The 13,922-nt window shown below is 40.2% G+C and overlaps 1 protein-coding gene across 6 annotated transcripts in view; it reads left to right on the top strand.

Moving 5' to 3' along the window:
* Window positions 1-923: 923 nt before the first annotated feature.
* SPEF2 (sperm flagellar 2) overlaps window positions 924-13,922 on the top strand; it is a 211,635-nt gene continuing 198,636 nt past the window's right edge. For 3 of the 6 annotated variants that reach the window (XM_070774772.1, XM_070774770.1, XM_070774771.1), the window contains exons 1-2: window positions 925-1,087; window positions 12,119-12,221. In XM_070774772.1, coding sequence (XP_070630873.1) covers window positions 1,030-1,087; window positions 12,119-12,221 — 161 coding nt within the window. In that variant the 5' untranslated portion in view covers window positions 925-1,029. Of the gene's footprint in view, window positions 1,088-12,118; window positions 12,222-13,922 lie in introns of all 6 variants that reach the window. The other 3 variants (XM_070774768.1, XM_070774767.1, XM_070774769.1) reach the window with 2 other exon arrangements.

Genomic DNA, 13,922 nt, shown 5'->3' with positions numbered 1-13,922 from the left:
GTAGCCCATCAGTTCAGTTCAGTTCAGTTGCTCAGTCCTGTCCACCTCTTTGCGACCCCATGAATCGCAGCATGCCAGGCCTCCCTGTCCATCACCAACTCCCGGAGTTCACTCAAACTCATGTCCATCGAGTCAGTGATGCCATCCAGCCTCTCATCCTCTCTTGTCCCCTTCTCCTCCTGCCTCCAGTCTTTTCCAATGAGTCAACTCTTTGCATGAGGTGGCCAAAGGATTGGAGTTTCAGCTTCAGCATCAGTCCTTCCAATGAACACCCAGGACTGATCTCCTTTAGAATGGACTGGTTGGATCTCCTGCAGTCCAAGGGACTCTCAAGAGTCTTCTCCAACCCCACAGTTCAAAAGCATCAATTCTTTGGCGCTCAGCTTTCTTCATAGTCCAACTCTCACATCCATACATGACCACTGGAAAAACCATAGCCTTGACTAGGAGGACTTTTGTTGGCAAAGTAATATCTCTGCTTTTGAATATGCTATCTAGGTTGGTCATAACTTTCCTTCCAAGAAGTAAGCGTCTTTTAATTTCATGGCTGCATATAATACAGCAATTAAAACTGGCAGTTTGTAAGTTAAAGACAAAACTGAGGTCACTGGAGCAGGGGCTTCCATAAGTTTCTTTAGGAGGCAAACAGGAAGAAAAAAAATTCCCCTTCAATCAAGATTCTTTCTTTAGAGAGGCTCCCTTGCCTCTCCTCCTCCACACACCAACCCTGCTAACATCTCCCGGCTGTTGTGTTAATAGCGTTCCACCGCTTTCCCCAAGCCCGCTGAAGCCCACCGCCCCTGCGCACGTCTCGGTCTTACCTACCAGCAGGGGGCAAGCCACGATTTTCTGTCCTCCAGGGCTGAGCTCTGGCACCCCTCTTCTCCCAGCCTTTCCCCTAGCTCCGGCCTGAATACGCTTCCTTAGCAACGGGTCGCCCTTGGCAACCGGAGGACGCGGGCAGGCAGGCGGGCTAGGTTTCCCGCGCGTTCCTGGCACCTGCGTGCGGTGGGAGGCACAGGCCTAACCATGTCGGAGATCCTGTGCCAGTGGCTCAACCAGGAACTGAAGGTGTCCCAGACCGTGAGTGAGTGACACAGCCTGGGGCGAGCGGACCGGGGGCGAACGGGGCGCGGAGCCTGGAACGAGGCGAGCTGATGGAGTCTGGCGGGGTAGGCTAGCTGCCGCTCTGGCTCACTTCAGCCACCGCGGAGCCTGGCTTCTCCACTCCCCAGCTCGGCTCTGAGTTACCCATCATCACGGTGGTCCCAGCCCCGCGGGTTCTGACCTACCACGGTTCTGAGGCTATAGGGACGGCGCCCTTGCTCCAGTAGAGAGAAGAACTTTCTGGACTCTTTAGTCTAGCCCTGACATTGCTCCTTTCACACTCTCAGAAGCGTGGTGTGCTGGCAAACCAGCGAAATGTGAATCCTGAAAGCCAGCTACCGCCCTATTAGTTGTGTGCCCCTGGACAAGTTAGAATACCTTCTCGCAGTGTGTTCCCTCCAGTATAAAGGGCTGTGTGTGAAATGAGTTAATGCAGAATATATTAACATTTACAAATTTCAGCCGTTTTAACTCAGTATGTGCACATTCGCTACTTCTGACCACTTTTCACTCTTCCCAAAGCTGACTTCTTCACTAACCTGAATTTATCCCAGCCATAAAGTTGTCATCCAAATTTCCTAAATCCCACAACCACAGACGCAGTTTTACATGCTGACAACTTTTGTAACAACCAAGTAATTCCATAATAGCACTATACCCCATTCAACTTCTTTTTCTTGTTTCTTAATCAAGAGTTCATTTTCCAACTGGTATGGTTTTGCTCAAAGCAAGAGGTTTGCAGGCCAAATCATTTCAATCTGTTTTTCCCAGAAGCATTCTTGCATAATGTCAACTTGCTTCCAGAGGGGCAATAATGCCAACTCAGTCTTAAGTCATCCACAGCATTTGCTCAACCAGTAGTGTTTCTGCAGCTGCTAAGTGTTTGTTATCAGCACTAGGATCTTTCAATTTGGAGCATTTGCAGTAGCCTTTGGAGAAAGGAATGGCAACCCACTCCAGTATTCTGCCTGGAGAATTCCATGGACAGAGGAGCCTGGTGGGCTACAGTCCAGGCGGTCGCAGAGTCAGACACGAACTGAGCAACCATCATTCACTCCAGTTGCCTTTCTTGAGGCATAAACCCAGACTTTTTCTTTGCCAAACTGCCACCCACACAGTACGTTTTTTTCCCCAGGAGTCCATGATCATCCCATGTGTCTCTGACTGTTCCTTATCTAAAATATGATGCTTATCTCAGGATGGTGTTAGCATTTTTCTTTTCTTATTTCTTTCTCACCATAGGAGCCAAAATGTAGTATCATGGCCTTAAGGTATACTCTTATTAAGAAAAGCAGTTACAGATTGCTGAGTTTACTTTGGTTCATTTACTTGATTAATAAAAGCCATATTCTTTGCTCAAGTCCACAAGACTCTGTTGCATATTCAAACACTTTTGAGAAAAGTAAATAAAACTTACAAGAAATCTAAAAACAGTAATATGCCATTCTTAATTATAATCAGTTTGAGGAGTTTTGGTTTTGAAAGGAGGAGGAAGAATTACTTCATTCCCTGAAGATTAAAAGACGAGATTTTATTTATTTTTTGGCCCCACCTAGAGGCATGCAGAAACTGAGTTTTTTGACCAGGGATTGAACCCCTACCCCCTGCAGTAGAGGTGCTGAGTTTTTACCACTGGACCACCAGGGAAGTCCCAAGACTGAAGATTTTTAAAGAATTTAAATAGCATAAACTATAAATGGAAATTTTCCGATGTCTGCTTTCCCCAAGTGTAAAGCTGGAAGTTGTTACCAGAGACAGCTAATATATTCTGCATCCCATTCACTAGCAATACATATTCATTTCTTGATCCCAACTGCTAAGAGGAGTCAAAGGAGAGAGAGACAATTCCTGAGATTACCTAAATCATTGTTGTAAAATGCTTTTCAGACTATAGGGAATGCACTCAACTGTGTTTGGAAACAGACAAGATAGGATCTGTGCGCCTAAGAAGCACGCTGCCAGTTGATTTCTGTCATTAGATAAGCCATTCTGTGGTATACAATGGAAAACTTAAAACAGTTTATAGGAACTCTCTTGGAAGGACCATAGTGGATGCAACTTCTGGGGAAAATAATTGGGCAAGTTCTGGATAAGCATCCTGTTAAGAGCAAGGATTTGGAGGCCAGACTGTTGAGGTTAAAATCACTTATTCACACTTACTAGCCAGTGCTTGTGAGCAATTTATTTACCTAAATTTTATAATACTTGAAATAATAATACTTCATCAAGTAGTGTTAAGATTAAATGAGATAATAAATGCAAAGCATTTAAAACAGTCCCTGACACACAGTAAATGCTAAATCTTACTTTTTAGAAAATATCATACAAAAATAAAATCACCAATGTGTAAGGACATTTGAACAAGGATGTTTATTGCCACATGGATTGTAGGGGCAAAAAGAAAAGAAATGGAGACAATATAAATTTGCTTCAATAATAGAACACTTGGGTAAATGATGCTGTATTTATGCTATGGTTTATCATGCAGTGGTTAGAGCAAATGAGTTAGTTACTCTAACTTTTAACCTAAAATGTGCTCATGTAATTTTGTCAAGTGAAAAACAAAATTAAAACTTACTGGAACCAATATAATACCATTTTGCACGAGGATATGTGAGAGAAAAGTGTGGCGAGGCATATACTGGACTGTTGACATATACATGACTCTTAATCTTTGTGTAAGCATAGAGAGAGATGTGGAAGCATATAAGCCAGTGTATTGGTATTGCTTACCCTGGAAAGGAGATGATTGCTAGCTTTTCTTTATACATCTGTGTTATTTGATGTTTTGCTTGTATTGCCTTCATAATTTGAAAGTAAAATTCAGTATAGCCTTACAAATGCAAAATCAAAAAAAGATCAAATGTCACATGACAATGTAGGAGAAAAAGAGGCTTAATACTTTAGTTGAAATATAGTAAGCATCTTGAAGTATTGCTGGGACAGGGGAGTACCTAAGAGTTATTTTCTCAAATGAAATTTATACATGAAATAATAATAATAATAAAAGTTAATCTTTGTTGAGCACTTAGATTCTTACGCCAGACCCTTTGCTAAGCCTTTTACATAGGGTTTCATATTTGAGATTTTAAAAGAGTCCTAAGAGACATTGTCTCCATTGAACAGATGTGTAAAAGAGGCTGAGAAAGCTTGGTAATTTGTTCTAAGTCATCCATCTAGTAAGTCCTAGAACTAGAATTTAGAGCTAGATCTTTGACTAGTGCTTTTAGGATGTATTATACATTTGACTTTATGCTTAGGGAATTTACTATTTAAAAATTAACCCTCCCAAAGATATTCATTTGAGCTCCTTTTAAGGAGGATTCTTGTTCAGTTGAAGTCACAAGAAGTACAGAAATTCAACCAGATGGTTAAATGGTTAAATGGAAGTGGTGGAGTTATTAGGATTTGTTTAGAAGTAGTTCAGTCCACATGTTGCTTCCTGAGACGAAGCAAACAGAATGAGAATGCCAAGTGCATGCATTGCTGCCTCGGTGAGACTCAGTAATGGTTTAGTCATTAGAGAGGCAGGTAAAGCTGATTGATCTCTGGATTATTTTGAAAAGTAGAAATCAATTTGGATAAAGCATCTCATATTGAATTTTGTGTTGCCTGGATGACCCTGAATATCAGCAGTAAAGAAAATAAATTCCAATGATCCTCAGTTAAGAACAGTCTCCCTCCACTTAATGAGGTTTCTGGGAGTCACAGGAGGTTTGATTAGTCTCAACATATGAAGATTCAGATCTATGTTACTAAAGCTAAGGATCTCCAGTGAGTTAAGTTTAACTAGACCATTTGTCCTGGAAAATAATGCTTAGACGTATGTTAATGAAATGTCTTAAAATACCAAAAGTTGTTCAATAGAAAATAATTCAAGCAATTATTTTTGTAATAAAAAATAAGCAATATAGAATAATGTTACTAAGAGATTTGCTGTAAAAGTCTTTACAGACTCTCAGTTATTTTCAAGCCTAACCATTGCCTCTGTTTTACAAAATGTTTATGAATTCACTGTAAGAGGAAGTTGGCATCAGAATGTCATAATTAAACATTCTCCACAAATGTAGAGCATTCAAATTCCATGTACTGTATACATCCGATTCATTGTAAAAATTGATATACAAGTAGTCCATATTCTTTTGGATTCTGGGTGGGGTCATATTGAAAATTATAGATACCTTATTGTGGGTATTTGTGTTTCAATAGTCTCAGACATCGTTATCACGAGTAACAAAGAATCAATAAATAGGAAACTGAATTGAAAAATTTAGTATCTCTAAAGTCCTGATTTTCTAGTATCCAAACTAGAAACAGTAATCTTTAGTCACGATTTTATACCCTGAGAGGTAATAATAATAATTACTGTATATTTGGGAAGTATCAAATGATATTACAAGTGGAAAATATCTACCACAGTGCCTATCATCTATCTAGGTCTCAGTTCAGTTCAGTTCAGTCGCTCAGTTGTGTCCGACTCTTTGCGACCCCATGAACTGCAGCACACCAGGCCTCCCTGTCCATTACCAACTCCCGGAGTTCACTCAGACTCACGTCCATTGAGTCGGTGATGCCATCCAGCCATCTCATCCTCTGTCGTCCCCTTCTCCTCTTGCCCCCAGTCTCTCCCAGCATCAGAGTCTTTTCCAATGAGTCAACTCTTCACATAAGGTGGCCAAAGTACTGGAGTTTCAGCTTTAGCATCATTCCCTCCAAAGAAATCCCAGGGCTGATCTCCTTCAGAATGGACCGGTTGGATCTCCTTGCAGTCCAAGGGACTCTCAAGAGTCTTTTCCAACACTGCAGTTCAAAAGCATCAATTCTTCGGTGCTTAGCTTTCTTCACAGTCCAACTCTCACATCCATACATGCATGACCACTGGAAAAACCATAGCCTTGACTAGACGGACCTTTGTTGGCAAAGTAATGTCTCTGCTTTTCAATATGCTATTTTTAATTTCATGGCTGCAGTCATCATCTGCAGTGATTTTGGAGCCCCCAAAAATAAAGTCTGATACTGTTTCCACTGTTTCCCTATCTATTTCCCATGAAGTGATGGAACCAGATGCCATGATCTTCGTTTTCTGAATGTTGAGCTTTAAGCCAACTTTTTCACTCTCCACTTTCACTTTCATCAAGAGGCTTTTTAGTTCCTCTTCACTTTCTGCCATAAGGATCGTGTCATCTGCATATCTGAAGTTATTGATATTTCTCCTGGCAATCTTGATTCCAGCTGTGCTTCTTCCAGCCCAGAATTTCTCATGATGTACTCTGCATATAAGTTAAATAAGCAGGGTGACAATATACAGCCTCGACGTACTCCTTTTCCTATTTGGACCCAATCTGTTCCATGTCTAGTTCTAACTGTTGCTTCCTGACCTGCATACAGGTTTCTCAAGAGGCAGGTCAGGTGGTCTGGTATTCCCATCTCTTTCAGAATTTTCCACAGTTTATTGTGATCCACGCAGTCAAAGGCTTTGGCATAGTCAATAAAGCAGAAATAGATGTTTTTCTGGAACTCTCTTGCTTTTTCCATGATCCAGTGGATGTTGGCAATTTGATCTCTGGTTCCTCTGCCTTTTCTAAAACCAGCTTGAACATCTGGAAGTAGATAATATTATTTCAACAACTTTTGTGTCTCTCACTTTAGAAGAATACCTATTATGATGCCTGCCACATAATAGGCACCTAGTAAATATTTTATTATATGAGGATGCATGAGTAAGGCAAAAGTAGGGTAAAGTATTATTTTTAGCTGAACTTGATGGATTTGTTCATCTCGGGAAGGTCATCCTAGGTACTTTGATCCTCACTTTTGTGATTTCAGAGGCTCTGCTTTATTACTTTAAGCAACTTCTTAGAAATTGTCACATGCTAACAGACATTGCATTCTGATGATTTTATAAGCCACAGCACCAATTCATCTTGCAGAAAAGGACACCAGAATAACCTATTCTGTTAATGGAAGTGGGGATAACAAAGCAAGGAGGGAAAAACAGTAGCAACCACTCACATTAGGCAGAATAGGGGGGTGACATTTGGTCATTTTTTGTGTTTTGGACAATACTATTTCACTCCGAGTTCAGACATGTTTATAGAGGGATTTTGTTTTTGTCTTAGTCCATCAGGGTCACTGAGTAATCTTGTCTCGTCTTGGTGTGCTGTGAAATTGATTATGGCCAGCAGGAGAAGGCCAAAGTCTAGCCATGAGTGCTGGCCCAGCTTCTAGGAATACCAGGGCCTAATGGGGTCAGGCCAGTGCCCAGCCACCAGCAGCAGCTTTTCTGTCTCTCAAATGAAAGTAAATTTGTTTGGTTTTTTAAATGTTGCTGATAACCTGAGCTAGGTCTTTGCTCTTCTAGTAAAGGAGGAACAAAGGCCACTTGATAGAATATGTAGGTCTATAGGCCCTCATCTACGACCCCCACATCCCCAAATCTCTTTAGTTATTTGGTAGCAAAACTTGACCACAAATGCTGTGAGGCTATGTTCAGTCATTATTTCCTTCCCTTTAATGGTTTGCTGTAAAAATCAACTACATTTGATTATATGTGCTTCCCCAGACCGGGGAGAGTGTTATCGTTTATATGGACCCAAGAGTAGGTCTGTATCTGACTTTAAGGACAGGGTCAAATATTTGCTATCTAAGTTTTAAGTTATCTTTAAATAAGGATCTTTGTACTATAGTCATTGCATGTGTGAGTGCATGCATGCGTGCTAAGTCACTTCAGTCATGTCCAACTCTTTGTTACCCTATGGACTGTAGGCCACCAGTCTCCTCTGTCCGTGCGATTCTCCAGGCAAGAATACAGGAGTGGGTTGCCATGCCCTCCTCCAGGGGATCTTTCTGACCCAGGCTTTAAAGCCTTGGCTCTGGCATCTCCTTTATTGGCGCTAACACCACGTGGGAAGCCCCGTACTATTGTCATTGAGGATATTACTGAGCTTATGAATTGTGTAATTGATATAACATGTTTTCTTAAATTAGGAAGCAGCACCTGGTGGCTCAGATGGTAAAGAATCTGCCTACACTACAAACCCAGGTTTGATCCCTGAGTTGGGAAGATCCCCTGGAGAAGGGAATGGCTACCCACTCCAGTATTCTTGCCTGGAGAATTCCATGAACAGAAGAGCCTAGCGGGCTACAGTCCATTGGGTCGCAAAGAATTGGATGTGACTGAGCAGCTAACACTTTCAATAATAATAAAAGTGATCACCGAGCACTTACTATAGGCTGTGAATTATGCTAAGCACTTTACATTATCTCATTTAATCAATTATCTCATTTAATTAAACCAACTGTCAGGAGGTAGAACCCATCACTCTCCCTCTTTTAAAGAGAAGAAACTGAGGCTATGTAACTATCCAAAGTCCAGGGTCTTATAAATGGTCCAAGAGTCAAACCAGAGAATATTTCTCTCTCCAGAGCCTGTGCTGACCGCATTACCGTATGGAATGTAGAAGGCTTATCTTTTGTCTTTTCTCCAGCTGGCTCAGGTGAAAAGCACATAGACCCTTTGCCCTCCGTCCCAGAAAATTCACAAAAGCTCACATCAAAGATTTCTGCAACTGAAAGCTTTAGTGAATGGGATCAGACCTGTGGCTTGGAAGGCTGGAGGTGTGGCTGAGTTGTTACTGAACAACATTTTTCCAGATGTAGATCATTTCAGAGCCCAGAGAGAAGATTGTTACTGAGCTCCTGTGGTTCATTTCTTTCCCACATTCTTCATTGTTCCTTATCCTGGAGTCAATCCACCTTTTATTTCCCCTAGGTAATTCCAGTGATGAGTGCAAATTAACTTACAGAGGTGTCCATCATTAGTTGTGGTATTCCGGAACATTTACTGGAAAGGAAAATTTGATAAAGCAAAAAGAAAAAAAAATCTTTCCTTTGTGTTTTCTTTTTTCCTTACTGTTTTTCTCCCCTAACCTCTCTCCATTTCGCTTTCTCTCTCTGGCTTCTTATCTTCCTTCTCATACTTTTTAATCTATATATTCCTAGATTATCTGCTTTTTCTTCATCTAATTTCTTGCACGTATTCTTTTTTCTCTCCATTTTTTTCTACGTGTTTTCTCTCTGTTGTTTTTGCTGCTTCCTATAGCTTTTCTCTGATTTCTTCTGTATTCCTGTAGCACAGGAAAAAAAGAAAAAAGAAAAACTGAAAGTGTCTAATGCACACAGAGCTGCAAAACAGGTTTTCAAACTTATTTATAGTAGCCTACTTGACAGTGAAATAATGTGTTTGCTATTCTTCTTTGACCTTTATAGCCAAAATGCCTCTATTTTATCCATATCAGAATAGTCTTATTAAGAAGTCCTGCCATTTCAAAGGAAGTAGATTATGATTTTATTTTTCTCCTGACCTTTTTGTAGCTATGAGTTTGCTACAGACCATTTGCCTGATAAGTTGAGTGTGATGGATTAGGATACAGTTATTCCCCAGTTATTCGCAGATTAGATTTCAGGTCTTCTGTCAACAGGAGCAACAGGCAAAAATGCAAAATCCAGAGAGAGTAGGAGAACAAAATCACCAGATATAGCAGCAGCTCCTGAATGCAAAGTAGTAGTCTTTAGATTTTTAATAGGATTCCATAGTTTGACAATGGCACTTCAGAAAACTAAGAATAGGGACAGGCTAGAGGGAGAAAAAAGGGAAAGAAGCTGAACAGAGAAAACAACAGACAGAAGCGGTGCAAGGCACAGCCAGAGCAGCCCAGATGGCACAGCAAGGACAGTGGTGGCAACCGAAAAGCAGGGAACAGCTTTGGAGGTCAGCAGTGGTGGGTCCACAGGGAAGGGGAAAGCAACAGTGACTCAGCGGGAGGACAAGGCACACCTCTGCCTTTAGGGGCAGAAGGAGCTCTTTGGATTTCAGTTGCTGCAAAGACTACTGGTGTATGATGCTGGAAAAGGAAAGGAATGTTTGTTGTACAGTCATGTCTGACTCTTTGCAATCCCATGAACTGTAGCCAGCCAGGTTCTCTGTCCATGGAATTCTCCAGGCAAGAGTACTGGAGTGGGTTGCCATTCTCTTCTCCAGGGGATCTTCCTGACCAGGGATCGAACCTAAGTCTCCTGCATTGCAGGCAGACTCTTTACCAACTGAGCCACTAGGGAAGCCCCATGATGCTGGAAGGCAGAGTCAAAAGATTCTAATGCTAGATAGTTCAGGAACTCACCCTGAGTAAACAGAATCAATGAGAATTGTTGACATCTTTTTAAGCTACTTTATATTGATTTTACCTAAGAACTAGGGTATTATTAAAGCATAAAATACTTTGAGAGCAGATACTAGGGAAGCTTTGGGCAAAATTGTGGGCTGGTGTCAGATATGCAGGAGCCTTATGATGATGTAAAGTCTTCTGAGTAAGGTCTCCCCTCACCTCTGTGCAATCACACACCAAGCACCAGCTCTACGAATCGTGAAATCATTCTAACTTCTTTTGCAGCTAGCCACCTTGTTAATAGTCAAATAGATAAAAGAGGATAATTCCATATGAATGAGTTTGTGATACTGTGATAATGTATACATTTAATAGATATTTAATATTGCAGTTGCCTAAAGGACTCTAATAGAAACACACTGAAGATTTTTGGAGGGTTTTGAAATCCTTTGAGAGATGATGGCTTTGTCCTATGATAATGTATTATGTATCAACTTTGAATATCATTCTTGAATACCAAGCACCCCTATATCCTTCATAAGAAAAATATAAGTGACCCCAAACTAAGGACATTTTTAAAGAAAGCAAATTCTGTTTTACACTTAATATTTTTTCCTTCCCTCATCATTATGTGCATACTTTGTGGCAGGCATGATACCAAGAAATTCTCATATATTGTCTCTAATCTTTAAAACAGCTCACCAAGATAGATATAGATAGGATGGGACAGAAATTCAGGAAGGTTAAGCAGCTTGTCAGAGGTTGCACAGCGAGTTAAAAGGAGAGACAAGATTTCAGCATAGATATCTCTAGCTCTAAAACCTGTCTTCCTCGGGGCCACCTCCATCATTGTACAGGACACCAGCTATACTGGAGTAAACCACAGAACCACCAACGTAAATCTTGTTTATAATATGCTGCTGCTGCTGCTGCTGCTAAGTCTCATCAGTTGTGTCTGACTCTGTGCGACCCCATTTGGGCTGTACTGTGAAGCAGTCTTCGTTGCTTCACAGGCTTTTCTCTAGTTGTGATGAGCGGGGGCTACTCTAGTTGTGGTGGGCAGGCATCTCAATGAAGTGGCTTCTCTTATTGCAGAGTACAGGCTCTAGGACACACAGGCTTCAGTAGTTGAGGCCCATGGGTTCAGTAGTTGAGGCCCATGGGTTCAATAGTTGCAGGTCCCAGGCTCTGGAGCATGAGCTCAGTAGTTGTGGTGCATGGGCTTAGTTGCTCTGAGATATGTGGGCTTCCTGGATCAGGGATTGAATCCATGTCTCCTGCATTGGCTGGTGGATTCTTTACCACTGAGGCACCAGGGAAGCCCAAGGAAAATCGATTATGTTCAGTAGGCTTTATTTAAGAAGGTGCAGGTGACTTTTGTAAAATTTCCATTGCATAAAGGTTAGAATTAAGTTTTGAGGTTTAAAGAAGTTGGATTGTACCTCACTTGGTCAAGAATATGAAATCATCCACAGGTTGTATTGATAATGGAAGTATTAGAGCATAATTTTATAAAATACACTGAAGATTTGTTTTTAGATCTAAGGTTATATATTTTGTTGGTTGTGTTTGGTTTGGTGTGATCAGAAGTTGTCTTTTCTTTCAAAATATCATATATTATCAATTACTGACCCACATTTATTCAGGGATCTTTATAAGATACCTAAAATTAAGTTAAAATTCAGTATTTTCCTCTGATTATTGAAAGATATTTTCAGAACTATTTTGATGGCATTCTGAGTTCAAGTTAAATTATGGGATTTTACTCTGTATGTACATACTGAAAATATATAAGCTCTGTGTAAAGCATTATATTTACTTTTTTATCTCTGTGTTTTAAAAATCAGGTCCCAAGTCATTTGCAAAGGCATTTTCCAGTGGCTATCTAATTGGAGAAGTTTTGCACAAGTTTGCACTTCAGGATGATTTTGCAGACTTTTCAGAAAGCAGGTTAGTGAGATTATTCTTTATTTTATAAAAGGTCAATTCCTTTGGCACTTGGATGGATTTAGCCTCCAAAGTTAATATTAAGGAACCATTTATCACAAGATTCCTTCCAAACCTAAACCAGGCAAGCACACCATCGGTATGAAACTTGCCGCTTCCTCACGTATACATACGTCATTTTCCCAGGCGTACAAAGGAGAAAAAGTTACAGGCTGTTGCAAGACCTCATCTCTAGATGGGCTCCATTTTAATGGCTTCCATAATCCTGCACTCCTGCGTTTAATCAGATTTGTGAAACTTTTGCTCCTCGTTTCTCCAAAAGTTCTTTCTCCTCATTTCTTTTCATCTCTCTTCTCTTTTTGGGACTCCTATTATGTGTATGTTGGTGTACTTGATGGTATCTCATAGGTCTCGGGAGCTTTGTTGATTTTTAAAACTAAACTTTTTATTTTAGAACAATTTTAGGTTTACAGAAAAGTTGCAAAGATAGTACAGAGATTTCCCATGTTGTTCACATCCAGTTTTCCCTCCTGTTGTCATCTTATATTGGTATGGTACATTTTTTATCAAAGATTTGTTATGATTCTTATCTAATGTCTTTTTTGTTCCAATATCTTATCAGGATATCATTTTCTCAGACTTTCCTTGTTTTTGATAATCTTTACAGTTTTGAAAAATTAAAAACTGGTCAAGTATTTTGATATTGCTCCTCAGTTGGAATTAGTCTGAAATTTTCTCTCATGATTAGAATGAGTTTATGTGTTTGGGGATTCTGTTCATTTTTCATTCTTTTTCCTTTTTGTTACCCCTGTGAATAGTTTCAATTGATCTATCTTTGAGTTTACTGCTTCCTTCTTCTGCCAACTCAAATGTCCTGTTGAGCTATTCTAGTGACTTTTTACATCTCAGTTATTATCCTTTTTAATTTTAGAATTCCACTGGGTTCTCATCTTTATAATTTCTATTTCCTTATTGATACTCTATTTTTGTTGAGATGTTATTCTCATACTTTCTTTTATAATTTTTTAAAACTGAATTATTTTAGTTTTTAACACTTATAATAGCCAACTTAAGGTCTTTATCTAATAATTTAAACATCTGGGCTTCCTCAGAGAGTTTCTACTGACCTTTTCCCCCTAGGTATGAACAGTGTTTCCTATTTCTCTATATGTCTCATAATTGTTGAAAACAGACATCTAAAATAATACAGTGAGGTAACGCAGATTATTCCACCTTCCCAGGGTTTGTTGTTGTTGCTGTTTGTTGTTGCTCTGCTGCTACTTTTTGTTTGTTTAATGACTCTCTTGGACTATTTTGGAAAATCTGTATTCCCTGTTGTGTTTAGCACCTGAAGACTCTGTTTGGTTAGCTTAGTGAACAGAGCTCAGCAAATAAATGGAGATATTTTAAAATATCTTGAATTGATAAATCTTCCTTGTTTGATGCTGAGTTTGTTGAGGTATATCTTCAGTGCTTTCACAGTTTACAACTCTGCCTTAACCTTTACTTCCTGCTTGTACAGGAGCTTAAGGTCAGCCAAAAGTGAGAGATTTGGGCCTCCTCCTATCTTTCCTGGGTATCCAAACATTCCTACACATGCATGTGTGTGGGGAGCCGGCCGGAGGCACTCTGCCCGTGGCAAAGGTCATGAGGAAGGAGGCTCGACATACGCAAAGGCGGGATCGAGCCTCAGGAGTCCCCCTG

Source organism: Bos indicus, chromosome 20, assembly GCF_029378745.1.
Source record: "Bos indicus isolate NIAB-ARS_2022 breed Sahiwal x Tharparkar chromosome 20, NIAB-ARS_B.indTharparkar_mat_pri_1.0, whole genome shotgun sequence".
Taxonomy (NCBI): domain Eukaryota; kingdom Metazoa; phylum Chordata; class Mammalia; order Artiodactyla; family Bovidae; genus Bos; species Bos indicus.
Note: the sequence above shows the minus strand (reverse complement) of the source record. Positions and strands in the feature narration are given on the sequence as shown.